Source organism: Toxorhynchites rutilus, chromosome 2 (assembly GCF_029784135.1).
Source record: "Toxorhynchites rutilus septentrionalis strain SRP chromosome 2, ASM2978413v1, whole genome shotgun sequence".
Taxonomy (NCBI): Eukaryota; Metazoa; Arthropoda; class Insecta; order Diptera; family Culicidae; genus Toxorhynchites; species Toxorhynchites rutilus.
Window position 1 is genome coordinate 333,181,851 of NC_073745.1, and position 26,562 is coordinate 333,208,412.

At 38.3% G+C, this 26,562-nt stretch overlaps 3 protein-coding genes and 1 non-coding gene across 6 annotated transcripts in view; 3 read left to right on the forward strand and 1 right to left on the reverse strand.

The window, feature by feature from the left end:
• Nucleotides 1-24,641, forward strand: part of LOC129771960 (trichohyalin) — a 44,713-nt gene extending 20,072 nt beyond the window's left edge. Inside the window, exons 1-9 of one of the 2 annotated variants that reach the window (XM_055776124.1) lie at nt 10,361-10,678; nt 16,361-16,452; nt 16,537-16,633; nt 16,753-16,905; nt 17,215-18,249; nt 18,312-18,549; nt 22,837-23,048; nt 23,116-23,240; nt 23,304-24,641. In XM_055776124.1, coding sequence (XP_055632099.1) covers nt 16,369-16,452; nt 16,537-16,633; nt 16,753-16,905; nt 17,215-18,249; nt 18,312-18,549; nt 22,837-23,048; nt 23,116-23,240; nt 23,304-23,507 — 2,148 coding nt within the window. In that variant the 5' untranslated portion in view covers nt 10,361-10,678; nt 16,361-16,368 and the 3' untranslated portion in view covers nt 23,508-24,641. Of the gene's footprint in view, nt 1-10,360; nt 10,679-16,360; nt 16,453-16,536; nt 16,634-16,752; nt 16,906-17,214; nt 18,250-18,311; nt 18,550-22,836; nt 23,049-23,115; nt 23,241-23,303 lie in introns of those variants that run through there. The other variant, XM_055776123.1, reaches the window with a different exon arrangement.
• On the reverse strand, nt 334-22,789 carry LOC129771962 (uncharacterized). Of its 2 annotated transcripts, XM_055776128.1 has the most exons (4): nt 22,496-22,789; nt 2,081-2,263; nt 1,901-2,014; nt 334-434 (listed from the first exon to the last, which is right to left on the reverse strand). In XM_055776128.1, the coding sequence occupies exons 1-4, from the start codon at nt 22,544-22,546 to the stop codon at nt 411-413; spliced, it is 372 nt and encodes a 123-aa protein (XP_055632103.1). In that variant the 5' UTR covers nt 22,547-22,789; the 3' UTR covers nt 334-410. The 2 variants fall into 2 exon arrangements, with proteins under 2 accessions (XP_055632103.1, XP_055632101.1); XM_055776126.1 differs by lacking the exon at nt 334-434 and having other exon boundaries at nt 1,742-2,014.
• On the forward strand, nt 12,084-12,229 carry LOC129772187 (U4 spliceosomal RNA). Its single transcript, XR_008742583.1, has one exon. It is a non-coding gene; the product is annotated as a U4 spliceosomal RNA (small nuclear RNA).
• Nucleotides 24,642-25,106: 465 nt separating the features above from the next.
• Nucleotides 25,107-26,154, forward strand: LOC129767111 (phospholipid scramblase 3-like). The gene is made up of 4 exons (XM_055767731.1): nt 25,107-25,230; nt 25,290-25,337; nt 25,404-25,550; nt 25,610-26,154. The coding sequence occupies exons 1-4, from the start codon at nt 25,107-25,109 to the stop codon at nt 26,152-26,154; spliced, it is 864 nt and encodes a 287-aa protein (XP_055623706.1).
• Nucleotides 26,155-26,562: the final 408 nt, after the last annotated feature.

Here is a 26,562-nt window from a genome sequence, read left to right on the forward strand (position 1 = left end):
GCTGTTTTACATAATAAACTATTGTAATACTCATGAGAGTTAAATTTCGTCTAACTTGTTCTAACTTGTTAATTCCTGTCAAGAATTGTCTGGGAGCTTCTGTAAAGTATTATGAACTCCAGAGAAGTTTTGTGTACCTCTCGCCGGCTTGAGCCCTGATTACAATGGTGAATTTTAGATAATCCGTAATTAAGTAAGATTTTTCTCTATGGAAAGATGTAAAAATACGATTAGAACTTTTTTCATATTCTATACTTGAGTTACAATATAAAGATAAATTATCAGATCACTGATATTTTGAAACATTATTCTAATGTTCTGAAATATACGCAATCTGCGTTTCAGGGATTTGTCGCTTAACTTTTGATTTCTCCAGCGCGATTTTCTCCATCTCGTGATTATTTCGTTTTTCAGCAATTCCAAATGAAATCATCCTAAAAATGCAGATTTTAAAAACTTGTATTTTTGATTCCAATGAAAGTGTGTATTCCGTTTGGGTTGAAGGAAATATGAATTTTTCAAAACAATTGGGAATTTTTTGACTCAAGCGTAACTTTTTAAAAGGGCGTATCGATTTTAGTAAGAGAAGTCTTTGATAATTTATATCTCAAAAACTATGAGTCGTACCGAAATAGTGTCTTGAAAAGAGTTATAGTGTATTGATGGTTGAAAATGAAAAAAATATACACTGAGGAAAAAAATAAAATAAAAATTCAATTTGCAATATCCAAAATTCATATTTTTTAATTTTTTTTGATTTTTTCATACGAAATAAAAGTCATGTAGAAAATTCAAAAAAATAGCCCAAGATGGTAAAAATATTTTTGACGAACTTTGTGGAACATTGAATTTTTAGGAATTTTCGAAACTTCGAATTTTTGTATGTTAACAATCATTTTTAGCCACAAATTATGAATTCTGATGTTATTTAAAACAAAAAAGGTTATTATCAATCTCCTTCTAAATGTAGCCATTCTCGAGATATTTAAAAAAATATTTGTAATTCATTGTCTTTTTAATAGTAAACAGGCTCTTTAAATATGTTTGTCGTGTTATACCATCATGTTCATGAGATTTTATAAATTCGCTTATAATTTACAACAACTTTTCCAAATACATCGTTATGGTAAAGACATATGTTTAGGAGTTATGTTACGAAACATTCGAAGACATGTGGGTTAATACAAAACGTAGCGAAACTAAAAAATCTTTTTTTATACAAACTTCAATCAATCAAAAAAAAATGTTGGAAATTATAAGAAAATTCGTAAAATTTCATGAACATGACGGTATAACACGACAAATATATTAAAAGAGATTATTTACTACAAAAAGATTATAAATTAGAAATATTTTTTTAAATATCTCGAGAATGGTTGCATTTAGGAGGAGATTGATAATAACCTTTTTTTGTTTTAAATCACATCAGAATTCATAATTTGTGGCTAAGAATGATTGCTAACATACAAAAATTCGATGTTTCGAAAATTCCTAAAAATTCGATGTTCCACAAATTTTGTCAAAAATAGTTTTACCATCTTGGGCCCATTTTTTAAATTTTCTAAATGACTTCTATTTTATATGAACAAAATTAAAAAAATATAAAAAAATACATATTTTTTGATATCGCAAATTAAAATTTTATTTTGTAAATAAAAAAACAACTAATTTTTCTTCTCAGTGCTTTTTTTTCAAATTAAGCCAACAATACTCGATAACTCTTTCTAACACACTATTTCGGCACAACTCATATTTTTTGAGATATAAATTATCAAAGATTTCTCTTACTCAATTCGATACGCTGAAAAGGGAGTTACGCTTGAGTCAAAAAATGAACCATGATGATGCATTTGGAAAAGTTGTTGGAAATTATAACCAAGTTACCCGTTAATTGAACTACCTGCCTCTCCAGCTTGGACAAATTGATATTTTTATTGGGTGCTTCACCTGTTGCCCTTTGCTCCCGTTTGTTGTGAGTGAGTTTTCGCTGGGCAGACTTAGAGTCCGCCCAGACCTACACAGAAAACCAGGGAAAAAATGAGTCTATAAATATATGTTTCCGATTAATTTTAGTATATACCTTTTTCCACCCAGTTCCATCGCGAATAGGCGGTTCCAAACTATTGACTTCTGCTGCCAGATTATTCCAGAAGGGTCCGGAATTTCCTCGGGTGAAACCTTTGGCAATGTCCGCCTCTTGCTCGAGAAGCAGCACCATCCGCTCACACTGCTTTTCAGTTGTCTTTTTGTTTTGGTTTTTTCCCTGTTGAATGTAAAAAATAATTTACAAAAACACATTTTGTTTGAACCACTCGATAGAGACTAGACGTGTAATAATAAATCCACGACGATTCGGTGGAATTGTAGTTTCTACGAAGTCCTTTCACAAAGAAGGAAGTATCATTCCGCACAAACCTAAACCAAACTAGCGGTTTGTGGCGGTCGCGTACAGTGGCGCACCGTAGTGTCGAAGAGGTTGAGTCGTGAGGGTTGGCATTATCGTCAAAACCCCAGAGCGCGGTGTGGCGTGGCCGAGGATCCGTACCGGCACCCTGAACGACGAACGAGAGGACAAGGCGGCGACGATCCGAATCTCCGCCAAACAGGAGAACCAACGCAGGAACGAGGGAGTATCAGCGGCGGTCAGAACCTACGCCGAAAGCCGAGGCAACGCAGGAGCGCGGCAGAACCAGCGGCGGGCCCTGACACGACACAATACACACATGTGAGTATTTGTAAATCTGAGTAGGAGTTAGGGAATTAGGGCAGACAATAAATAGAATAAAGACCGTCTCTTTAGGAATCTATAACGTGCTGTTTTCCCTTTTCCGAGAAACCTAATTTGACTGGAATTGAGCCGACCCTGGGAGGGAAAAGAAGGAGTACATGCGGGCAGCTGGGCGTAGCAAGCCCTGTGTTACATATTGGCGACCAACGAAAAAATTTCCACATTTTTTCTAGGTTAGCTCGGGAAGGGAAAACCAATAAAAAATTATTGCTTTTGTCGGTGATTATGGTGATTGAGCCCAAGTTCACCTTTGCTAAGCAAAAAACATAAAAAAAACACTTCGATACGAATTGCGTAAATTGCGTGCGAAAAACTGGCAAAACTCTATATAGAGACTGCATGATCTTTGATGAACGTATTTCAACAGTGCTAATCTTCAATCGTAGAGCGGTTTTTTGTTAGTTTCTTTCGCGAATAAAAAGACAAGAGAATAAACTTAATTTATTAAAAAAAAATCAGTTCGAATATTTAGTGAAAAAGAATTTCTTTTGTATTCAATTTCCGCCATTATCATTTCGCCATGGAACATTTCATCACACAATACTTTGGGTTGAATGTCGCGCATTTGTTGGACGATGAATTATATCACGAGTTGATTATCCGTCGCATTGATGCCAGCTCAGGTTCAAGAGCATCGCTGGAGCGAAAGTGTAGAGCTGAGCTGAAACGAGAAAAAGAAGAAAATAAGTTAGAAATCGATTATGATAAAGCATGGGAATCATTGATTGATGAACTCGAAACGTGTGTAGGGAAAGTGCAAGAGATTAGAAATGCTCTAGAAAGTAGGCGGTATAAAAAAGCTCCTGATCAAAAGTTCATGTCTCGTTTACTTCATTTACTCTTTCGTATGCTGAGAGCAAAAGTTCATGCTACAGAAGACCCTGATAAAAACTCAATTTCAGAAACAGCAGATCAGTGTGTGAGGCTTTTGAATAGTTTTTACTCTGTTGCATCACCGTATCCAGAAGTACGGAGAGCAGAGATCGATATCGTAAATAATAGCTTACTAAGAATGCGCTATGCATTACCTGATGAACAAAATGCAATCGTGATAGAAAATCCAGATTTTCCAAATGAACAACCTAATTTCCAGAGCGAAACTGAGCGTATAGGCGAAGAGAATACTTCGAGAGAAAGCAGGGTGAATGAGTTACCACCTCTTGAAGAAGAGGTTGAACATGAATTATTTGAGGAAGCGGTAGGAGGTGAAAGAAATTTAGAAGTGAGCGAAGTGAGTGCGCTTCGTGAAGAGAACAAGCAATTAAAACAAATTCTGGAACAGTTGTTAACTCGCATGGAGAAATTAGAACCCACAATCAATAATAAAAAAGTGAAATCACAAGAGAAATCCGAACAGTTGAAAAATAGTACACCATTTGATAGAACGACCGAATCGATTCAATCGAAAGAGTCACATTATTCCGAGAATTCCAAACCAAAGTTTGCGTATAGACAATTCTTGGATTGGTTGATAAAAAACCAAATATTAGTAGAAGCAAAATTAAATGACATTGTAGAAAGATGTGATCCTGTGCAATCCGAAAAGGTGTCACCACAACCACGAAACCAAGATAATTTAAATGCTAATAAACGATTTCCAATTCACAAATGGAAAATTCGATACGATGGTGCGGATAACGGCCGTCGATTGAATGATTTTCTTCGTGAAGTCGCATTTAATGCGAGATCAGAAGGTTACACAGATGATGAATTATATAATTCAGCATATCACTTATTTTTGGGAAGAGCGAGATCGTGGTACATGGAGGTGAATGCTCAAAATGAATTGAGAACGTGGGATAATCTAGTAACGGAGTTGAAGAGAGAATTCTTACCACCGGATCTAGATTATTTTTATGAACGCCAAGCGCATCTTAGAAAACAAGGAGCGAAAGAGCGATTTCAGGATTACTATTCAGATATGACACGTGTTTTCCGAAGTATGACTACCCAATTGGAGGAAAATAAACGATTCCAGATTCTTTTTCGTAACCTCCGTTCCGAGTATAAAAATGCAATGCTTGCAGCTAACATTACAACGATCGCTAAAATGCGAGAGTTTGGGAAAAACTTTGATTCCATCAACTGGCAGTGGTATACACGTATTGGGAAAGAAAACTCGAGAGGGTTTAAGCGTAATGAAAATCAAGTTGATGAGATAGCAACGGATAGGAGAGACAACAATTTCCGACAGTGGAATAAGAGAGAGAACTCTCAGAGAGATCCCAAAGCTTTGAGCAAATTTTCTGAGTACAAGAAAATTCCCCCCGCTCAACAACAAAGGTCATATCGGAACACACAATCACAGTCGGTGAACCAAGCACAAACACGTCATTTTCAAGAACCCCAACCCGGTCCGAGTAGAAATCTGAACACAATCGAGAAAATTTTGAAATCCTATGTACCAATTAAAAAGGGAACCTGTTTTAACTGTCATGAATATGGACACAATTTTCACCAATGTGTGAAAGAGAAAAGAATATTTTGCGAAACATGTGGTTTCCCAGGTTTCATAGAAAAGGACTGTCCTTATTGTCCACCAAAAAACTTCGAGAAGACTGCTCTATGAGGCAGAGTAGTCAAACCTCATTTCCCGAAAGGCCTCATTCTGATAGAAGTGACATAAGTAATATCCTTGGACAACGCGGTTACTATCCTGTACAGTCTGTTCCACAGTGTGACGAGGAGGTCAACACAATTTTTCTCCACCCACACGGTGATAACAGACCGTTTGTTAGAATCGATTTGCTAGGGATGAAACTTTTAGCTCTTCTAGACAGTGGTACAAATAGAAACATTTTGGGAAGAGGTTCCCAAAGAATAATTGCAAACTTGGTTCTTTCATACACACCATCAAATTTAACCTTAGTTACAGCTGAAGGACATCCAGTAGAAGTGTTAGGAGAAATTGATATTCCAGTTTCATTTAATGGAATAACGAAATTTGTATCGTTTGTTTTCGCTCCCTCATTAAAGCGACCATGCTATCTAGGCATGTCGTTTTGGGACGAATTCGGAATTTACCCATCACTCCGAGATTCATTCATTGAAGTGATAGATGAAATCGAAGATCACGGAGAAGATGAATTATCACTCAGAGAGCAAGAAGAACTGAACGAAGTCAAAAAGTTATTTTTAGTACCCACTCCTGGAGATATAGGTTGTACTAAATTACTCGCACACTCTATTGAAATCAAAGATGAGTTTCGAAACCAACCTCCAATACGGAAAAACCCATACCCATGGAGCCCTGAAACACAACGTAAAATCCATCGAGCATTAGATAACATGATCATAGACGATATTGTTGAATCATCACGATCAGAATGGGCACAACCTGTGGTCCCAGTTGCGAAGCGAGGTAGCAAAGATGTGAGGCTATGTCTCGATGCGAGGAAATTAAACGAGCGTACGAAACGTGATGCTTATCCACTTCCTCATCAGAATCGCATCCTAAGTCGATTAGGATCATTCAAGTATTTGACAACCATTGACCTTAGTCAAGCATTTCTTCAAATTCCCCTTAGTGTGGAATCTCGTCCATACACAGCCTTTTCGATCCCTGGACGAGGACTATTCCAGTTCAAAAGACTGCACAATGGATTCGGACTAATGAATAGTCCTGCGACATTGAGCAAATTAATGGACAGAGTATTGGGATTTGGAGAACTCGAACCTAATATTTTTGTATATTTGGACGACATTGTTGTCGCTAGTAGAACCTTCCAAGAACACATCAAAAATTGAGAAGAGCTAGCTAAACGTTTGCGAATTGCAGACTTACGAATAAATTTAGAGAAGTCAAAATTTTGTTTGCCGGAATTGCCTTATTTAGGATACATCCTATCCAAAGACGGTATAAGACCCAATCCCGATCGCGTACATGCGATTGTTGCGTATGAGGTGCCCAAATCCGTTCGTGCACTACGCAGATTCCTCGGTATGGTCAATTATTACCGACGGTTCATTGACCAATTTAGTGCACTTACCGTCCCGCTTACTGATTTGCTCAAAAACCGACCAAAGACAGTGACGTGGACGAATGAAGCCGATAAGTCATTCCGAGCCATTAAAGAAAAAATGATTAGCGCCCCAGTTATGGCGAACCCCGATTTTGGACTACAGTTCACTGTGCAAACAGACGCTAGCGATCATGCCATAGCGGGTGTTTTGACACAGGTACAGAATGGTGATGAGAAGGTGATTGCATACCATTCTGAAAAATTGAAAGGAGCTGAGCTCAATTACCATGCCGCAGAAAAGGAAGGGTTGGCAGCTCTCAGATGTATAGATAAATTTCGGTGTTACATCGAGGGTACTCAATTCACTCTGGTGACTGACTCGTCAGCCTTGACCTTCATAATGCGTTCGAAGTGGAGGACGTCCTCTAGATTGTCGCGGTGGAGCATCGAACTTCAGCAGTACGATATGGTGCTCAAACATCGTAAAGGGATAGAGAACGTTGTACCAGACGCTTTGTCAAGGTCATTGGAGATCTCAGAGATAGAAACCAGAGATAATTGGTACTCTCGACTGTTCATTTCAATTCAGCGTGAACCCGAGAAGTACATTGACTTTAAGCTTGAAAAGGGAAAGCTTTATAAGCTTGTTTCCTCGCAATCGGATGTTTTAGATTACACCTTCGATTGGAAATTGTGTGTTCCAGAATCGTCGCGACAGGACATTCTGATTAAAGAACACGATAATTCATTCCATATTGGATATGAAAAGACGGTTGAGAAAATCAAAAAGCGTTATTATTGGCCACGTAGCGGACATAAAGAAATATGTACTGAATTGCGATATTTGCAAACGGATCAAGCATTCGACAACGTCTGTTGTTCCCGAAATGGGCAACCAGCGTGTTACGACTGGACCTTTCCAGATTCTCACAATGGATTACATCCAATCTCTCCCGAGAAGTGCTCGAGGCAATACCCATTTGCTTGTTCTCATGGACGTATTTTCAAAATACTGTCTTTTGATTCCTGTTCGGAAATTTTCTTCAAGCAGCGTTTGTGGAAACGTTGAACAATTGTGGTTCAGACGGTTGTCTGTTCCCCAATTTATAATAACCGACAATGCAACAACATTTCTATCTAAAGAATTTCAAGAAATGCTCAATAAATATGAAATCCAACATTGGGCCAGTGCGAGGCATCATAGCCAAGCAAATCCCACAGAACGACTAAACCGCACGATCAATGCGATGATTAGGAGCTACGTACGGGAAAATCAAAGAGTATGGGATACGAAAATATCTGAAGTGGAATTTGTGTTGAGTAACACAATCCACTCCACTACAAAATATACACCTTATCGAGTGATCTTCGGACACGAAATCGTGACGAAAGGAACCGAATATCTACTACAAGATGAAGATGATTGCTCTCCAGAGGAGAGATTAAAGCGATTGAAAACAATCAGTAAAACTGTTTACGAAAATGTGACTATTCATTTAAAGCGAGCTCACTACTAGAAAGAAATATGATTTAAGACATAAACGCTACTCACCGATTTTCGATATAGGTCAACGTGTCTATAAAAGGACTTTCCGTCAATCCTCAGCAAGGGATAATTTCAACGCCAAATTAGGTGAAGTGTATGAACCCTGCGTTATTCTTTCTCGAAAAGGATCCAGTTCCTATGAAGTTGCAGATCTTAAAGGGAGAAACCTCGGTGTTTTCTCAGCAAGTGATTTAAAAGCCTGAAAATGAAATGAATAATTTATATTTCCGCCATGTAGCGTGTGTAAAATTGTGAGCCGAATTTAAAAACTATACCCATGGTAATTTATCTCTCGTGGATATTTGCTTATTCGACTCAGTTAAACAAATATTGTCCAGTAAACTTATTATTTTCCAGGAAATAATGGAAATAAGAAAAATATGGAACATTTCCATAGCCATATTAGTGTCCTCCATTCAAGCGTAAGATGCGCATAAATCCGGAATCTGAAAAATTAAGAAAATATTAAAACTATTATATAATTAATTTCAATAGAATAATTTTACTGTGCCAAATAATGCATACTTACCTTCCATATATGATTATCAAAAAAAATCTAATCGTTGTGGTACCAATAGTAGAGCAGTAATGCTAGGAATGAACGCGTACCAGCCAGAGTTAATTAGACGACGCGATAGACAAATCTTCGATAGCCTCAATACAATAGAACTAACGCCATCACACACACTTTTACAATATCCAAGGACGTAGCCTTCAAGGTCGTCTGGGATGTGGGTGATTTAAAATGAAGTGAAGTATTGTGATCAACTTACGATCAGCACACTAACCTGATAAATTTCCAACAACCCATAAATACAGAAGTTGATTTGCTTCTGTTTACGAATTACTCGAATAAAATTGTGAGATGAACCATTACGAAATGATCTTTGGCCAATAATTTCATAAATCTAGATAGCATACGTTCTCACAGACGCGCGTATAATTGATTTGTAAACCGAACCGAATCGCATGAATCCATAGCTAACCTATCCGTATTGCTCTAGTACGTCGCGGTGGTGTAATAGATTGTCTATTGCTCTCCAGTAATTAAACTCTAAGAACGGACTCCGCGTGTGATAATAAACTATATTGCACCGATTAAAAGTTCATGACTTACATGACTTAATGATTAGCATATTTTGTACCGGTACAATGAAAGACAATTTAATATTAAATACTTGTTTTTTTTAATTTAATATTAATAATTAATATTTAATATTATATTAATTTAATATTAAATACTTTTTATATTTTTTTTTGTTATTTATCAACGTAATATTTATGAAATATTGTTCTGCATTTAATTTATTTGTTATTCTCATGTCTCTTGGTTAAGTTAAAAGGAGTTTGCTACTATTGTTATACTTGTCTTTAATTATGCGGTTCATTTGTCCGCTGATTGTTCGTTTTTTTTGTTTGCTATTAGTATTGAAGATTGTTTTACTTGTTTAGTAATTGATGATTACTGGTACAGGTGCGGCACTGTAATGATTATTAGAGGTTTTCCTTAAAAAAAAAATATTAATTTCATTAATATTTTTTTCACTCGAGCGGTGCGGTAGTGTGACAAGTCACTTGTTGGGTCTTGCTGTCTGTTGAAGTTTATCCCGCCCTTGGTATTGATTAAGAACAAAAAAAGGAGAAAACACACATTTATAGAAAAAATAGCTAAATAGGGTCCTTCGCATAAAATTAAAAAACATATACTTATTTCCTAAACTATATTTCGATAAAAAAACCTAAAATAAAATTGAAATGACAGATTAAAAAATAGCTATTTAAGGGTTAAAAGAAAGACGGCACTTAGTCATACACAACACGAATTAAGGATTATATACAGCACAAACAACATTACACGACACATTAAAACATCGCTGCGGTTGGTAGTGCTGAAGGCGATGAAAACCAACCCGGATTTGGCGGGTCGTAGAGGTTCCGGTTGGAGCGAGGCGGGACTTGTCTGAACCACTCGATAGAGACTAGACGTGTAATAATAAATCCGCGACGATTCGGTGGAATTGTAGTTTCTACGAAGTCCTTTCACAAAGAAGGAAGTATCATTCCGCACAAACCTAAACCAAACTAGCGGTTTGTGGCGGTCGCGTACAGTGGCGCACCGTAGTGTCGAAGAGGTTGAGTCGTGAGGGTTGGCATTATCGTCAAAACCCCAGAGCGCGGTGTGGCGTGGCCGAGGATCCGTACCGGCACCCTGAACGACGAACGAGAGGACAAGGCGGCGACGATCCGAATCTCCGCCAAACAGGAGAACCAACGCAGGAACGAGGGAGTATCAGCGGCGGTCAGAACCTACGCCGAAAGCCGAGGCAACGCAGGAGCGCGGCAGAACCAGCGGCGGGCCCTGACACGACACAATACACACATGTGAGTATTTGTAAATCTGAGTAGGAGTTAGGGAATTAGGGCAGACAATAAATAGAATAAAGACCGTCTCTTTAGGAATCTATAACGTGCTGTTTTCCCTTTTCCGAGAAACCTAATTTGACTGGAATTGAGCCGACCCTGGGAGGGAAAAGAAGGAGTACATGCGGGCAGCTGGGCGTAGCAAGCCCTGTGTTACAAGATGGATAAATTTTCCAACCGCGAATCTGGAACCACAAATCCATTTCTTCAAATGATCGATAAATCAACAAATAGCTTTCTACTTATCCATGATTTGGTAAGGTTATAATAGACAACACCCTCTATATCATTGTCTATAAGCACTAAGCTTCGAATGAAATATGTTTAGAAGTGTTTCATCGGTATTCAGAGTAACTTCGATTGCTTTTCTCGAGAACTTCAAACATCATTGACAAAATATTTGCCCGACGTTATTATTGATTGATTAGTATTCAGCTAGTCAAGTATATATAGTTTTAAGAACAATATGTACAATAGGAATGAAGTGAAATATTCAAGCACCGATCATTCTCTCCCTAATACAAGGTGTATCCATATGCAATCGAAGTTTTGTCATTAAAACTAAATGTGCTCATTGGAAGCTGCAGATTTTTCACATCTGCCAGTCAATTCATGAATTCTCATATTTCAAAGTTTACTTCCACTTTAATACTTTGCTAGACGCGTATGGCTAGCATACTCTTGGAAAATCGCAATGGGATTAAACCGCGATTAAACCACCAACAATCTATGCGATTCTGAGCAGAACATTCGTGGGTACATAATCCGCACTTTTTAACACCAAGAAAAAAATTATCTCCATGGTACTTCTAATATTGACGTGGGACAATCCTCATTTGAATAAAATCTTTTTTCCACCATATCTTCAAAATGCGGAGCAAATAGTAATATAACGGAGTTACGCCTGTAGAATAGGAGAATGTAAGTAAAACCCCTATTTCAATTTATTTTAAAGATTACAACTCTATCTAAACATAACATCGATACGGGCAAGAAGTGCCATCTCTCTGACTTTTCAAGAGGTTAAAGTACAATATATACAATCGGAATGGAATGCTTCCAAGCAGGGTTGTCAATGTTCCAGTTCAAACTGGATTCGTTTAATTTTTTTTATCCAGTCAAATAGTTTAATAGTAGTCTTAACTAGTGATGAAACGTGTAGTGGCTTGGCCGGATACCGGATATCGGGCCAGCTTTGAGGCCGGATAGCCGGATATTCGACTCTTTATTATAAAATACAAAATCAAGAGAAACTGCATGTCCAAGGTTCAAATAGAGCGTTAAATGTGAGAAAAAAATAAACACATTTTAAAATAAAAATTTTGAACGAATATTAAGTTTTTCGTTTAGAATAAATATCCTATTTAGCTTTGAGCATTGGCGATAATTTGGTTACCAATGAGGTTTTACTGAGGTGCGATTATTGCTGGTTGAAAAAAAAATCCTACTTAACAGTGTATCATGTTTTCTACCAGAAATTTAGAACTTTTTTTCTGATAATGATTTATATTATAATAAGTAAATTTTTGTAAGTGTATTGAGATTATTCCAATACTAGCAGAATAGGGGTGAGAGTTACATGCAATCAACAATCTATTATTTTTATTGAGATTTAGAACAAACTTAGAACTGTCTTCAGGGATGGCAGTCTGAGAGGGAGTACACTTAGTTCACTACAAACCGAAATTATTATGATCAGAGACCTATTCACTAATTTGAAGACTCAATAACTGTTAAGCTTGGCACTCCAGTTTATTGGAAAACATTATTGGCGACCTTGCTTCCAAGCAAGTTGGCAACACACGTGAGAACAGTCGGAATATTTTCAAATGAGTTCAAATTCATTGGCCAAAAAAATGTGTTTCGAGAAGCTCTCGTTGTGCGAATTTACAATTTTTCGAGTACCCAATTTTATAATTTTGTGCCGGAAAGGATGTTCATGATGCAGCATGATACATCAGAGCAGAAAAGTTCAGAAAAAAATCGAATTGTGGTGTCCAAAGAACTCTTTCGTACAACTCACTTGCCTTACAATGCTCGAATTCACGAAAGTTGAATGATCGATCGGAAAAAGCCAACAGAAATCACAATCCTAAATTCTCACAAGCTGTCTCCCGGCAAAACATTATAAAAATGAGTTTTATTACCTCGAATATATTTTTTGAATCCATAGAAATTTAACGAATAACTTTTTAGTTTAGAGGTTAATCTTTCCGAAGTTGGAATCTCTATAATTCAAAACATTGCCATCCCAATTCTTGGAGAGAGCTTGCAGAAATAACAATAGTAATAGTAATAGTAATAGTAATAGTAATAGTAATAGTAATAGTAATAGTAATAGTAATAGTAATAGTAATAGTAATAGTAATAGTAATAGTAATAGTAATAGTAATAGTAATAGTAATAGTAATAGTAATAGTAATAGTAATAGTAATAGTAATAGTAATAGTAATAGTAATAGTAATAGTAATAGTAATAGTAATAGTAATAGTAATAGTAATAGTAATAGTAATAGTAATAGTAATAGTAATAGTAATAGTAATAGTAATAGTAATAGTAATAGTAATAGTAATAGTAATAGTAATAGTAATAGTAATAGTAATAGTAATAGTAATAGTAATAGTAATAGTAATAGTAATAGTAATAGTAATAGTAATAGTAATAGTAATAGTAATAGTAATAGTAATAGTAATAGTAATAGTAATAGTAATAGTAATAGTAATAGTAATAGTAATAGTAATAGTAATAGTAATAGTAATAGTAATAGTAATAGTAATAGTAATAGTAATAGTAACCTGCGCCAGTAATACCGGTAGAGTGTGAAGATCAGTGTTGTTAACCACGTAACCATCCAAAGACCGTTATATGGCGACCGTGACCGGACTTTGTCATGGTCAGCTAGTCCACAGTATTCGAACAAACAGTGAAGATCGGTGATGTTGTTAGGAACGGAATTTTTCAACTAACGTCGACAGAAATATTTTAACCTTAATTAATCACCGTTTTATTGAACGTATTTCACCCATCTGTCAGGCAAATTGTGGATTCTATTACATTAAAAAAATGTTTGTTTCGCTGGAAACCATTCGCCGACATATTAGGCTGTCAAAAAAGTCCTGCGGTATTTTTTTTGAATTTTCATTTGTTCATAAAATTAGTTACAATCATCTGTTTTAAGTCAAATATGCGCCGTTTTGTTCGATGACTTGTTCCCAACGAGATGCCAACTTCATAATACCCCTGTTATAGATGCTCACTTCCTTATTGGCAAAAAACTCGGATAGCCAATTTTTACAGGCCTCGTTTGTGGCTAACTTCTGACTACCTAACTCGTTCGCCATGGACAAAAACAGGTGGTAGTCACTTGGTGCAAGGTCCGGACTATACGGCGGATGCAAAAGAACCTCCCATCCGAGCTCCCGGAGCTTCTGGCGCGTCACCAAAGAAGTGTGTGGCCTGGCGTTGTCCTGATGGAAGACAATGCGGCCTCTGTTTATCAAAGATGGCCTCTTCTTCATGAGTGCTACTTTCAAGCGGTCCAGTTGTTGGCAGTACAGGTCCGAATTGAGCGTTTGGCCATAGGGAAGCAGCTCATAATAGATTATTCCTTGACAATCCCACCAAACACACAGCAGAACCTTCCTGGCCGTTAATGAGGGCTTGGCCACCGTCTGAGCCGCTTCAGCGGGCTTCGACCACGACCGTTTGCGCTTCACGTTGTCGTAAGTGACCCACTTTTCATCGCCAGTCACCATCCGCTTCAGAAACGGGTCGATTTTGTTGCGATTCAGCAGCGATTCACATGCGTCGATACGGTCAAAGATGTTTTTTTGCGTCAACGTGTGTGGCACCCATACATCGAGCTTCTTTGTGAATCCAAGCTTCTTCAAATGGTTAATAACGGTTTGATGACTTATCCCCAGCTCTTGGCCGATGCTACGGCTGCTACTATGCCGGACTTTCTCGGCTAATTCAGCGATTTTGTCGCAATTTTCGACGACAGGCCTTCCGGCGCGTGGCGCTTCTTCGACGACCTCTACACCAGAACGAAAACGTTGAAACCATCGTTGTGCGGTGTAAATGGAAACTGTATCGGGTCCATAAACTTCACAAATTTTATTGGCAGCTTGAGATGCATTTTTGCCTTTGTCATAGTAGTACTGTAAAATATGTCGGATTTTCTCTTTATTTTGCTCCATATTTGCGAAACTATAACTCACGAACGACTTAACCAAACAAAACACTCTCAAGGACTAGCGCGCAAAAATACATTTCCAACAAGCTATAGTACGACTCGATACAATGAATACAACTAGAACTACGCGCTTACAACGACACCTCGCGGAAATACCGCAGTACTTTTTTGACAGCCTAATAAATTGAATTTCACTTCCATTAACATAAACTTAAATTCTGGTTGATTTTTGATTACTTCACATTGAATCGTATAGCGTTTGTTAACCCTTTCACGCCCAAGGGAAAGATTTTTCCCTTCTACAAAAATCGTTATGAATTGTTCAATTATTATTGAATCGATATTTTTTTTTACTGAATGTCAAAATAAAACGTATGTCCAAGGAAGCAAATGTGTTTCTGAACGAATAAAAAAACGAACTGTCAAACATGGTCCGGTCTGACTTAACAAAGACCACACAATAAATGTGCTATGTGCAATGTCCACTTATGCTTCACAAGTAAATGAAATTGTTTCGTAGAATACCATACCATTTTTTTTACTATTCTGATAATTTTTGTATTACAAAGCAATAAATGAAATACCAATATAATAAACCTAACTCTTCGTTAATTTACTATTATGGTCCATAGGGAAAAATATTTCTCTTGAAATTATAGGAAACCTATACACCCTGCTATGTTTTTCTGATGATATTCTCTTACTTTACACCCACAATAGCTAAAATATTACGTTGTATTGTCATATTTATTTTTATTGTCCTGAAAAAGTCAATCAATCAATTATTCGTATACACCACTCGAGGCCTCCGCGGAATAAAAAACCATTATTCAATAATTTGATTAAATAAATTTGGTAAATATTTGACCTACTTTAAAACCGAACTTGATGTATGTAATGCTGTAGATACACATGTTTCAATTAATGCACCAAACATACTGTTAAAGTACATACTGTCTCTGAGCTAGTTATCAATTAAATTTCGACATAGTTTCAGTTTGAAACGTGGATAGAGTTTTCTTTACTTCTAAAACTTTATTCTGATCTTATTTGAGCATAATTACTATTGGAAGTAAATGGAAAATTTAACGATTGTCATGTTTCCAGCTATCCATATTTAAAAGGGTACCAAATAGAAATTATAAAGAGAGCATTGGGAATAATTCAATGAAAAAATAAGTACCTATAGATTCCTCCAAAATGGCATGGTAAGATTACTTCCACCTTATGACAACATGTTGCTGACGGATGAATCGGCACCCAAGACAACATCGACATAAACATGAAGTGAACGTTATTGAATACCGAAATACATTGTATTGTTACATAATAGACCATAAATATAACCCAATTACTATTACATTCCTCGCAATTTTCCCACCTCAAAACATGAATATGAGGACCGTGAAATATCCACCATATTTTATCTATTTTATCACTTCTTCCAGGCCCCAGGATGGCGCTGTTAGTCGTCTATAGTTCATTCATTTTGTTCGTGGGAGTGGTTCTAGCTTCGCAACACTCGCCCTACTCCTTGCAGGTTAGTATCCCACACCCATTCCAAGACTATCCATCAGAGGCAGCGAGAAGCATGTTGATTCGTATTGAATAATTCTCTCCGCAGGCCGCTGTGGATGCGCTCCACCGACGCGAGGCTCAACTAGCTCTCCGAGATGAAACGAGTGGGGATCAGCTGGAGGACGATGGATACTGGATGGAGCGTAAGTATCTGCTTATTTCATGGCCCCCTGCAGTCATCGAATGTCAAATTCACAAGCAAAAGCATTACTAAACAAAAGTTCGATTTTTCTCTTTTTATTCCATGCCACGTCATGTGCAGCATCTGATGATCAACCAACATATCGACCCAATCGGCAACGGATGAATAAAATTCTGGCTAACTATCTGCGACGGGACGAAGAGCAAGAAGAGGGCTCCTATGACCCGTACGATTTGGAGGCTCGGAAGCGATCGATTTTCCGTGAAAGAGATGGTTCGTTGATTTTTGTTGATGTTAATGACAATCATTACCACAACAACACAATACGCAACTATTTCTCACATTTAACACCTAAATGCACTCAATTTTTGAGAGCACTTAAATTTAGGCTCGCTTTACTTACAATGAATGGAGCAAGTGAAGTCAAGTGGAAGCTGGGATTTCCTTTTATGCTTGACGGTTATGCTTTCACTTCTACCCACCCTAAAATCACACACGCACGCATGAGTTTCCAGCAACATAAAAACGTTTAAAAAATCCGCCAATAAAAAGCGAAATATAGAACACAATTATTTTTTGCAGCCATGGGTGAACTGCCCTCGTATCCGACCGCATTCAGAGAGCGACAAATAGAGAAACCCTACCAGCGTCCGGACTTATCGTCCGACTTCCTGAAGGAAATAGACCACCAGGCAAATCTCGAACGAGAGGAAAAATATGTGGGTCGGCTGCGCCAACTCTGGGACAAATATCAGCAGGAGGAAAACGAGATTGAGCAGGAGCTTTTCGACGAAGACCACCCCGGCGACACCGGAAACCCACTATATTACGAGAAACGCCAGGGTTTCCCGCTGTCATCCGATTCGGAAGCGACAGCCATCTACTACGGACCACCGATGGAGGAAAAGAAACGCACGATGCCAATACTACCGTGGTTGCCAGCATCCCGCAAGAAGCGATTCCCGGTAATCAAGCGGTCGCCCAAACCGGAACCGATCGCAGCAGCCGAAACGGACGAGAAAGTCGCCAAAGATCTGCAGGCTCTGTTTGGATCACCCGAGGAAAAGAAAAAGCGATCCAGCGGGCCGGAAGTAGAAAAGAAACAGACCAAAGCTAACGAAACTAAATCGCACGAGAAGCGAGACGCCAGTGGGGAACACGATCATGACGGAGAGCACGAGGAGCGTAGTTCGGAGGAGGGACACGATGAAGATGAGCATGACCATGAGCATGAACAGGAGCATGATCATGAACATGACCACGAGCACACGGAATCCAGCGAGGAATTCGAGGGAGAAGACGAGGACAAGAAGAAACGTTCCATTAGAAAGCGATCGAACCTCGAAGTGGTGAAGGAGGATCAAATCATTCCGGGAGATATTGGGGAATTCCAGGCGAAGAAATCAATTCAGTGGAACAAGTACTTCGGAATGGATCGGAGGAAAAAAAGAAGCTGGGGTTACGCGCCGCATGCAATGAGTTCATACAAGTCGTACGATGATGAGCGTCGGAAGAAGAGTCTGAACCAGGAGAAGCTTGAGAACATGGATCGGAAGCTGAAGACGATCGAGGATCTGATTTTGGATCAGACTGTAAAGTACACCGGGGACCATGAAGGTATACAATTTAGATGCTTCAAACTTTGGAATAATTTGAAAAAAAAAATTTCTTAATTGCAGAAGGACTAATTGAACCGAGTGAGTTACAGAAGCTGAAGGACAAAGTTGTTTCACGTCTTGCGACTGCTTATAGCATCGAAAAGATGCGCCGGACTTTAGACAAACTCAAAGAATCCGTCGATGACGAATCAGATCCGCTAAAGGAGAATGAAATCAATGACGATGTACGAGGTGACATGAAAGACAAAGCCAAACGGGTTGCGGTGAAGAAGGAAAAGGCCGAATATGACCACAGCCAGTAAGTTGCGCCTTGCATGCATTTGGGGATTCAAATAAGTTTTGTTTGTGTTAGTGACTTTTCCGCACCTTTCAGACAACGAAAGATTTTTTCGTTAAAAAAATCCCTTTTGAAGCGACCCAATGTTTTACTTTTTCATATGAAGTCATGAGATCATGTTCAACAGAAAGGGTATGTGATAGTCGAAAGGAAAAATGTCAGGAAGGATCCACTAATGTATTTTGTAACATGTGACCGAACATTGTTTTACTGTAAGATCACTTTATCATGTCTTTAGACATATTTGGGGCGATGGAACTTCAATGTTAGGCTCAATTGAATCTAAGGTTATTGGTAACGCCACTAATTATAAGTAACGCATTTTTTTACAGGACAGATTTCGATGTTTGCCCACGGCTCTGAAAACACAAGCTTGAGCTAATTTACAATAGAACTGTGCATAGAACTGTGAACACCTAGGCTTAAATTCTTCGAACTAGGATTCCCACAGGTTTTCCACTGAATTTAAGTCCGAGGAATTTATTTTCTTGCCTTATTCATTGTTTCCTTGATCGAATGAAAAGTGTAATTATCCTGCTGCTACGTCAACTGTTTCCGTCAATATTTGTGCCAAAAAGGTAGATCGGAGCCCTGCATAATCCAGAAGTAGTTCTTGCTACTCAGTCTGAAGGATGTGATAGCTATCTCAACTGTTTCAGCTGCTTAAAATTTATTAATGATACGACCCCAAATTTCGAGTGGAGAAATACTGACCAGCACTTGGCGAATTGTCGCCCGAGAAACGTTTAACTTCGATTATGATCATCGATTCCGAGGTATTTGAAGCAGCTCTAATGATTTCCCGTTTAACTCGCTTGGTGGGCTTTGACTCATGTGTGGAACTTTCAGTTCCTTGAGTCCTTCGGGATTTGCCAAGTAATTGCGTACCACTTGTTTGGGCCGATCATTTCAACCAGTGTTTTCTCGAATTTCAACCTTATCATAGTGGAATGCTCCAACTTGTCCTTCTTCTTTTCCGTAAGCACTTTTTCCTACGGAATTCGACGATGAAACAGATAGTGGGGGCAATTTGAGCCGCCTAAGCAAAGCACCTATTATTTCCAAGCCAGATACCAGAAGCCAGATGAACATCATTACTCTTTTTGAATAATTATGAACATGAGCTTAGAGAAGACGAAACAAACAAGAGAGTGTGCTCGAAGGATTTTCATGTGAGTCGTGAGTTCAATTCCAACGACACAATCAACAGAAGCGGCGTGAGAAGGAATACTTTAAATTGCGAGACGTTATCATTTATAAATTAATGATGATGGCCCACCTCATTCCCCTGCAAAGGTTTGAGCAAGACAAATCATGAGCAACACCGACACAGCCTTTGCTGTTACCATGCCAAAATGCATGCATTGTCATGACATTACAGCACATAATCGGTCCCACACGTTGTTGGATGTATTCGGTAGAATGGCAAAAGCGGCGAAGAGCAAAAAATACATTTGGCAATATGGTCATCTTCTTGGCGCTTCATTCATCGGTATGTCAAATACTAGTAGGGCTCGGCAAAGTCATATCCAGTCGCCAAAGAACTATGAATCCATCAACCTTCGCATTCAACTGGAAATGTGTTTTGCTTCGTCCAGCAGTTCCTCTGTCAACATAGATTAAAATCGTTCGGAAGCTTTCGTTGCTATCTACCTTCACCATTTCATTTAATTTTTCCCCGTAAAACGAACTTTGGGGCATATTGAAATGACCTCCTCTCAGACTGAATTCGTTTCTCTCTCTCATTTATAAATTGTAGATGAGTTCACGGTAGATAAAAAATGAATCCATTAACGATGCAACTATTTTCTTGCATCAGAAATCAATTATTTGTTTAACTTTATGTGGACATTTAAATAAAATTATATACGAGGGCAACGAAGTACATGTCGTGGTGGAGTAGTGGTCGAATTGAATGAAGAGGTAGACCATTTGCTTCAATATTGCAATATACCAGCTCGAAACGAAGCGACTGAGAGGAAAGTTGATTTTTATGTTTCGTTTTCGAAAATGTTGGACCCTGAATACAAGTACGAACACAAGAGTCACAAACGTTTCACGATTCTTTATTGAATGACAACGCGCACCGTTCTTCTCGGCAGCAAACATCAAACACATTCTCATTTGTTCTATTCTGTAGATCACATTCGATCAATTTTATAGAATGTTTTAACATTAAAACACACTTAGTATACATTAGTAATTTTTATTTAACCATCCAAATACTCACTAGAAATAATTTATATGGTAGATCAACGTTTGCCGCGTCAGCTAGCATATAATAATATAAAAGAGAAGAGAAAGTTTCGCTGCATCAAATGGTTTCTCTTCTGTAGGCATAGACTTGGTTTTGCAACATACTCATGATCTTGGAATGGTTCAACCATTTCAGTTGAATCACTCAAAAGCGAGTTCCACTTGCGTTTAACATTTATCATGGTACAATAACGCTCCCAACTATGCCAACTCTTCGCGCGGATGTCGTCTATAGACGATGCTCGTAGCGAAAGGGTTAAGTACGAGGGTCGTTCGAAAAGTCTGCGTAAAACATAAAAAGAGAACAATTTATGGAAATAAGGTATAACATCTCTCTCCGTTGTTTTCAAAAAGTTCTTCAACAAGATTATAATTTACACCTTGAGGAGGTTTGATTACTGGATTTGAACGCCTTATGAGGCTCAGCAGTAAGCATAACTTCTCTTGGAGTTAAAGTACCAGGATCTGTCTTTGTTGGCGACGCAGTTGGTTTTAAGGGCCTCACCGGGCTTATACCGGGCCTCTAGTTATCCTAGCGGAAGGTAACCTTAGTGCCGGCCACCGAAGAAACAACAAAAACTGTGGATTCTACTTATTCATTGTCTATTTCTTCTCGGAAAGAATCTACCGAATCCGCCCCCGCAAGTTTGCACCGACTGCTACAATACATTCTGTCAAATATATACCAGGAAGGTTGCAATTTTAAAACTTTCTGCTGAACATTTTTCAATTTTTTTTCAAGTTGGTACTACTGTCAATCTTAATGTCAATGTTGAGCGCGATCTGTCGTTTAGCCTGTTCACAACATCATTGAGAACAAATTAACTTTTTTTGCTCGGCGATTTTTTAATGTGGATAATTTTATTGATCAAAGATATTGTGTGAAATTTAATGATTTGAACAAAATTTTACTGTGCCGAAACGTTGAAAATGTTGCAAACTACATTTAACTTGTGACTCAACTATGCCTAAAACACAGGTATGTGAATGGTATAAGGGATTCGAAGACGGCCGAGAAGAATGACCATCCACATCTTCAACTGAGAGAGCTAGCCCGTGAATTAAATATATCTAACGAGACCGTTCGTCATATTGTGGTTAATGTTTTGGGTATGAGAAAAATTGCAGCACTAGTCAGCCAGGAAAGATTAATTTTCTTCAGAGTTAATCAAAAGTGAATGTAATGCTGACTATTTTCTTCGATATTCGTGGTGTTGTCTTTTCGGAATTCCTTCCGGAGGGCCAAACGGTCAATTAAGAGTATTACCTTGCCTTTTGAGACGTTTGAGAGCGAAAATTCGTTGCATTTGTGGAAGAATAACACTTGAATTTTGCGCCACGATAATTCACCGACTAATTGATCGATCATTATGAACGTGTTTTTGACCAAGAATGGCACCGTACACTTCATATACTGCTTCGTGGGTCCCATTTTGACAACATTGAAGACATGAAAACGTATTCGTTGCGTAAACTGAAGGCAATTCCCAAATCCGTATCTATAAGAAGTGTTTCGATGACTCGATTATTCGTTGGAAAAATTGTTCAAAATGGGCCTATTTTGAAGGTTATAATATAAATTTAGAAGATAAATGACTCATATATCACTAGAAAAACATTCACTTCAACGTTAAACTGTGAAATCACTTACATCCGCAGTTGTCAGATTACTGGCGCCTATTGCTTTCGATGTAGAAGCCATGATGAATGCTCAACGTCAATATTTCTCCGTCTTTCGATGCAACTTCCAGTTGTAAGTAATCTTGAACTAGATCAACTTTCAACAATTCCTCCCTCCAGCCAACGACGCAAAAATGAAAAGTGCGGTTTCAGCAAGTTTACTCATCTCCTTATGTAGTACATCTTGGTCACAATGCATGGTCCGATGTGATTCAATGCTGCATTATCTTTTTGAGAATTCCGCAAAACTTATTCGTACTCCCAATAGAACGTTACCTCATTATCAAATGAACTAATTTTCAAACGTCTCAGACACTCGCTGGAACCGGTCGAGAAGGCTAAGCACGACCCAACTGAGAACGACCTGGACGAATTAGACGAGGATAAGAAGAAGAAAAAGAAGAAGCGCATGAGTAAGCGGTATCAGGAGATTCTACGTAATGACGTTCCCGATTTCGAGGAGGAACTTGGCGCTGGTCACTATGCACCTTCAGGCGAAAATCTCGAACGAAACATAGCGCTTGGTAAGTGGAACTGTAGATTTGTTCACTTCAGTTTCTTTCTTCAAATGTCAATTCAATTTCAACATAGAATTAAACGAATGCCCTCTATTGGATGCTCTGGAACGCAGGTGCCGAGGAGTAGACGTACTGAGCGGGGATATCTATCAAGATTTGCTACCGGCTTGTGGTGCTCATCAGTTGTGTTATCTTTGCGTAAGTCCCCGTGTCAGATCAAGTGTGACAGGAATAACCGAAATCAATTTTTTTGGTTTGCAGGGAACAACCCAGACCGTATGTGACTTCCAGTACCTAGCCGAAACGGATACCATCTGCGAGGGTCAGACGAATTGTCAGGCAACGGCTCGATCGGCCTTGATGATTCTACGTGGTTTCCCTGGTCCCACGCTGGGTCCTCGAGAGTGTGCGAAGAATCCTTGCCTCTACCGGGCGATGCTGGAGGTCGCAGTTACTGGATTGTAAACAAATGAACACACCACATGGAGTTCTAATACTCCAAGGGGGTAAATAGCTGAAAATTTGTTTGCATTTCAACTTATGTTGTTTCCAAAGATCTTCGATACAATCGTGTTGATGTAGAGTAACTTAAAAGACAGTAGCCCGAAGATATGTTGACAGGTACCAATTTCCTTCCTAACCCGACCAGAACTGCAGTGTTGGAATAGTATTTTGAACAACAACTCTAATGTGTATGTGTGTATGTAAAATATTGAATCACCAGCCAAAACAAAAACAAGAAATGTAATTTACATTGATATCAGTATATGGAAGCTTATCCTCAAGCGCATGCTATAATTCATGGGATTGATTTACCCGTAAATGCACTGTTAGTGATGAGATTATTTGTTGTTTAGCATTTAACTTCAAAGGAGTAACTTATTTTTTATACACAATACTTCGTATTGAAATGTTATATACATCTATGGTAATATATTTAAAAAAACACGAAAACAAAACTGAACATAAGTACTATTTTTATCTACTGTAAAACATTTCAACCTGTTTTAATGGAGTAGGTGTAACTTATCGCTGTACTAACCTGTATTAACACATAAGCGTTAAACACACCGCCGTCAGTGCAAATGAAATAAAACACAAAAAAGTTAAGCTAATTCCATGCCATCTACAAACCATTTTCTCTGAATGACGAATAATATACACGAATAGAAGAATCAGACAATAAATTCAAAACTAGACAACGCTGGTAAGAGCAACAACAGGAAAACTAAACGAAATGTGGGCAGCTAATTCGAAAGGAGCGAATAAAATAACATGTTCTTTAAGACTTTGTTAGAACCAGCTAAAAATTTTGAGTGCTTAATGCATGTGAATTTCAACAGATGTGACACAAAATGTATCATCACTTTGTCGCGCAACTTTTAAAGTATTTGTGAAACAAGAATCATGTGTTAGGACTAGCGAAAAGCAACGACACTTGGGTTATAGGTATGACTAACAAAAAAAAAGCAAGTACAGATAACTAGTGAAACGAATCTCTATATATACATATATACAAATACAAAGATACCAAAAAGTCTAAGTATAATGAAAAAATAAAATCAGTATTTGTTAAAAATAAAGTCACTATAAATGGAAGCGTTTGATTCAATCAACAAATCGATCATTCCTCACACTTTCCGCTTAGGTTCTTCACACTTGACAGGCAATATGTATTCGTTCATCAATAATAGGTTCGAAACTGCCGATAACACTGAATGATAAGATAAAGTACTTCATGGTCTAGATATGCCTGTTTTACTTCGGCGCAATGGTTGAAGCATTTGCTACATTTCTCTGGGAGTGATTTGATTCAATATCTCCCAAATTGAACTCACCTACGGAATGCGAAAGCGTAAACCTTAGTATCTATAAATCTATGGTGAAGTCGACTAATGAGCTAAACCCCTACAGCAAATCTCTTGCTACTTTTCCACACGCAAGTTTGTATGCATATCTGACCCAACTTCACCTGCTGCATTACTTACAAGCGAGTTCAGTATTGCTGTGATAAAGGCTCCATCAGAGCGCAACTTATCAGCAACTGGTCGACCCCATATGAGAATGTCGAACGCAAAAACCAATCAAAACATTCATGAACACGACGTTCCAACGTTCGATCTCAGCTGGGACTACGGATACGATGGCGAAGTTCGTGTCGCACCGCAAAACAATGTGACTCCGATAGGTAAAATTATGTTGTTTCATCCAATCTTAAGCCCACACTTCACAGTTTATCTTTTCCAGTTCATCAAGGCGAAAATCGAATCATCACAGCACAGCCTCAGCATAATGGTACCGAATACATACCAGTTATTCAAATGATAAGATAAACCCTTTGTAATGATCCATTCTTTTCAGAAAATTCTTACATATCTACGATCAATGACAACCCGATCCGTGCGATAAACAGTCCCTTTTTGACGCCATTCAACCCAAGATCTGGTTTGGATTTTCTATACGGACTACCTTCGTTATTCATTGAGCAAACCTACGACTTGAATGAATGTAAGTAGTCAATCCTTCCTTCTTGAAGATATGCACATTTTGTTCCTTCTATCCAACAGTACTATCAGCGGTCTCCTCCGAGAATCGGTACACCATACGCGGTCCTTCGAACGAAGCCCTGTACGCGGCGTCGGAAACTTCAAACTCGAATGATCGCTGCTGGGGATCACTCCGACCCTTCCAGTTGTCCCTCATCGATCGGAGTCACCATGAGGTTCTTCTGCTGAAAAAGAACCTCGGCTGTGGGGTGCTGTGTTGCTTCTGTCGGACTCAGTTCCTAGAGATGTGGGCTACGCCGGGGGATTTGATCGGATGCATCCAGCAGGATTTTGGCCTAACATCCAGAGAGATAATTCTGATGAACGGGGATTTGAATACGATGTTTCGTATCACCGTTCCACTCGCTGAAGCCATTCGGATGCCGAAAGAAACACACTTCCGGGTGATGGATCGAGACTTGCGGTCGCAGAAAGGAACCATCACAAGGGCATGGAATGTTGGCAGTTCATCGTACACGAACAATATTTACTTTAACGAACCAGAGTTGGATGTTCGATTGAAAGCATTATTTCTGGGTGCTGCCTTCTTACTGGTATGGTTGTGAATGTTATTTCGAATAAACTTTATATGAATTTTGCTCAATTACAGGAATATATTTATTTTCAATCGGATTGCTGTTGACAAAACACCACTAAATACATCGTAATGGAACGGGAAATTGTTACAATATTTTATAATGTGATATGGAATAAATACTAACTGTTCATATGAATTCGTACATAAGTTACAAAATTCTAACAAACGATTTTGTTTACTATTTCATCCTTGAAAAAAATGTCATGCAGAACCAAGTTCCCGCGATTCTCCAATTTATATTTGTTTGAGATACATGGACAATACCTTTTTCGTGAGAAACGACGTCTTTACGTAAGATCATTCCGAGTTCAAACTCTCTTTCAAACACTTGATAACATTTACCGTTTCGCTGTTTTTTTTTCTTTCTATCTGTATT

Excerpts from the sequence above, each read along its gene's own strand:
- LOC129771962 (XM_055776126.1), bottom strand. The coding sequence starts at position 22,546 with ATGGCTTCTACATCGAAAGCAATAGGCGCCAGTAATCTGACAACTGCG. Across the intron at positions 2,264-22,495 it reads GTAATCTGACAACTGCGGAT|GGAAAAAACCAAAACAAAAA; the intron begins GTAAGTGATTTC and ends TACATTCAACAG. Across the intron at positions 2,015-2,080 it reads ATGGAACTGGGTGGAAAAAG|GTCTGGGCGGACTCTAAGTC; the intron begins GTATATACTAAA and ends TTTTCTGTGTAG.
- LOC129767111 (XM_055767731.1), top strand. The coding sequence starts at position 25,107 with ATGTCGAACGCAAAAACCAATCAAAACATTCATGAACACGACGTTCCA. Across the intron at positions 25,231-25,289 it reads AAACAATGTGACTCCGATAG|TTCATCAAGGCGAAAATCGA; the intron begins GTAAAATTATGT and ends TATCTTTTCCAG. Across the intron at positions 25,551-25,609 it reads AACCTACGACTTGAATGAAT|TACTATCAGCGGTCTCCTCC; the intron begins GTAAGTAGTCAA and ends TCTATCCAACAG.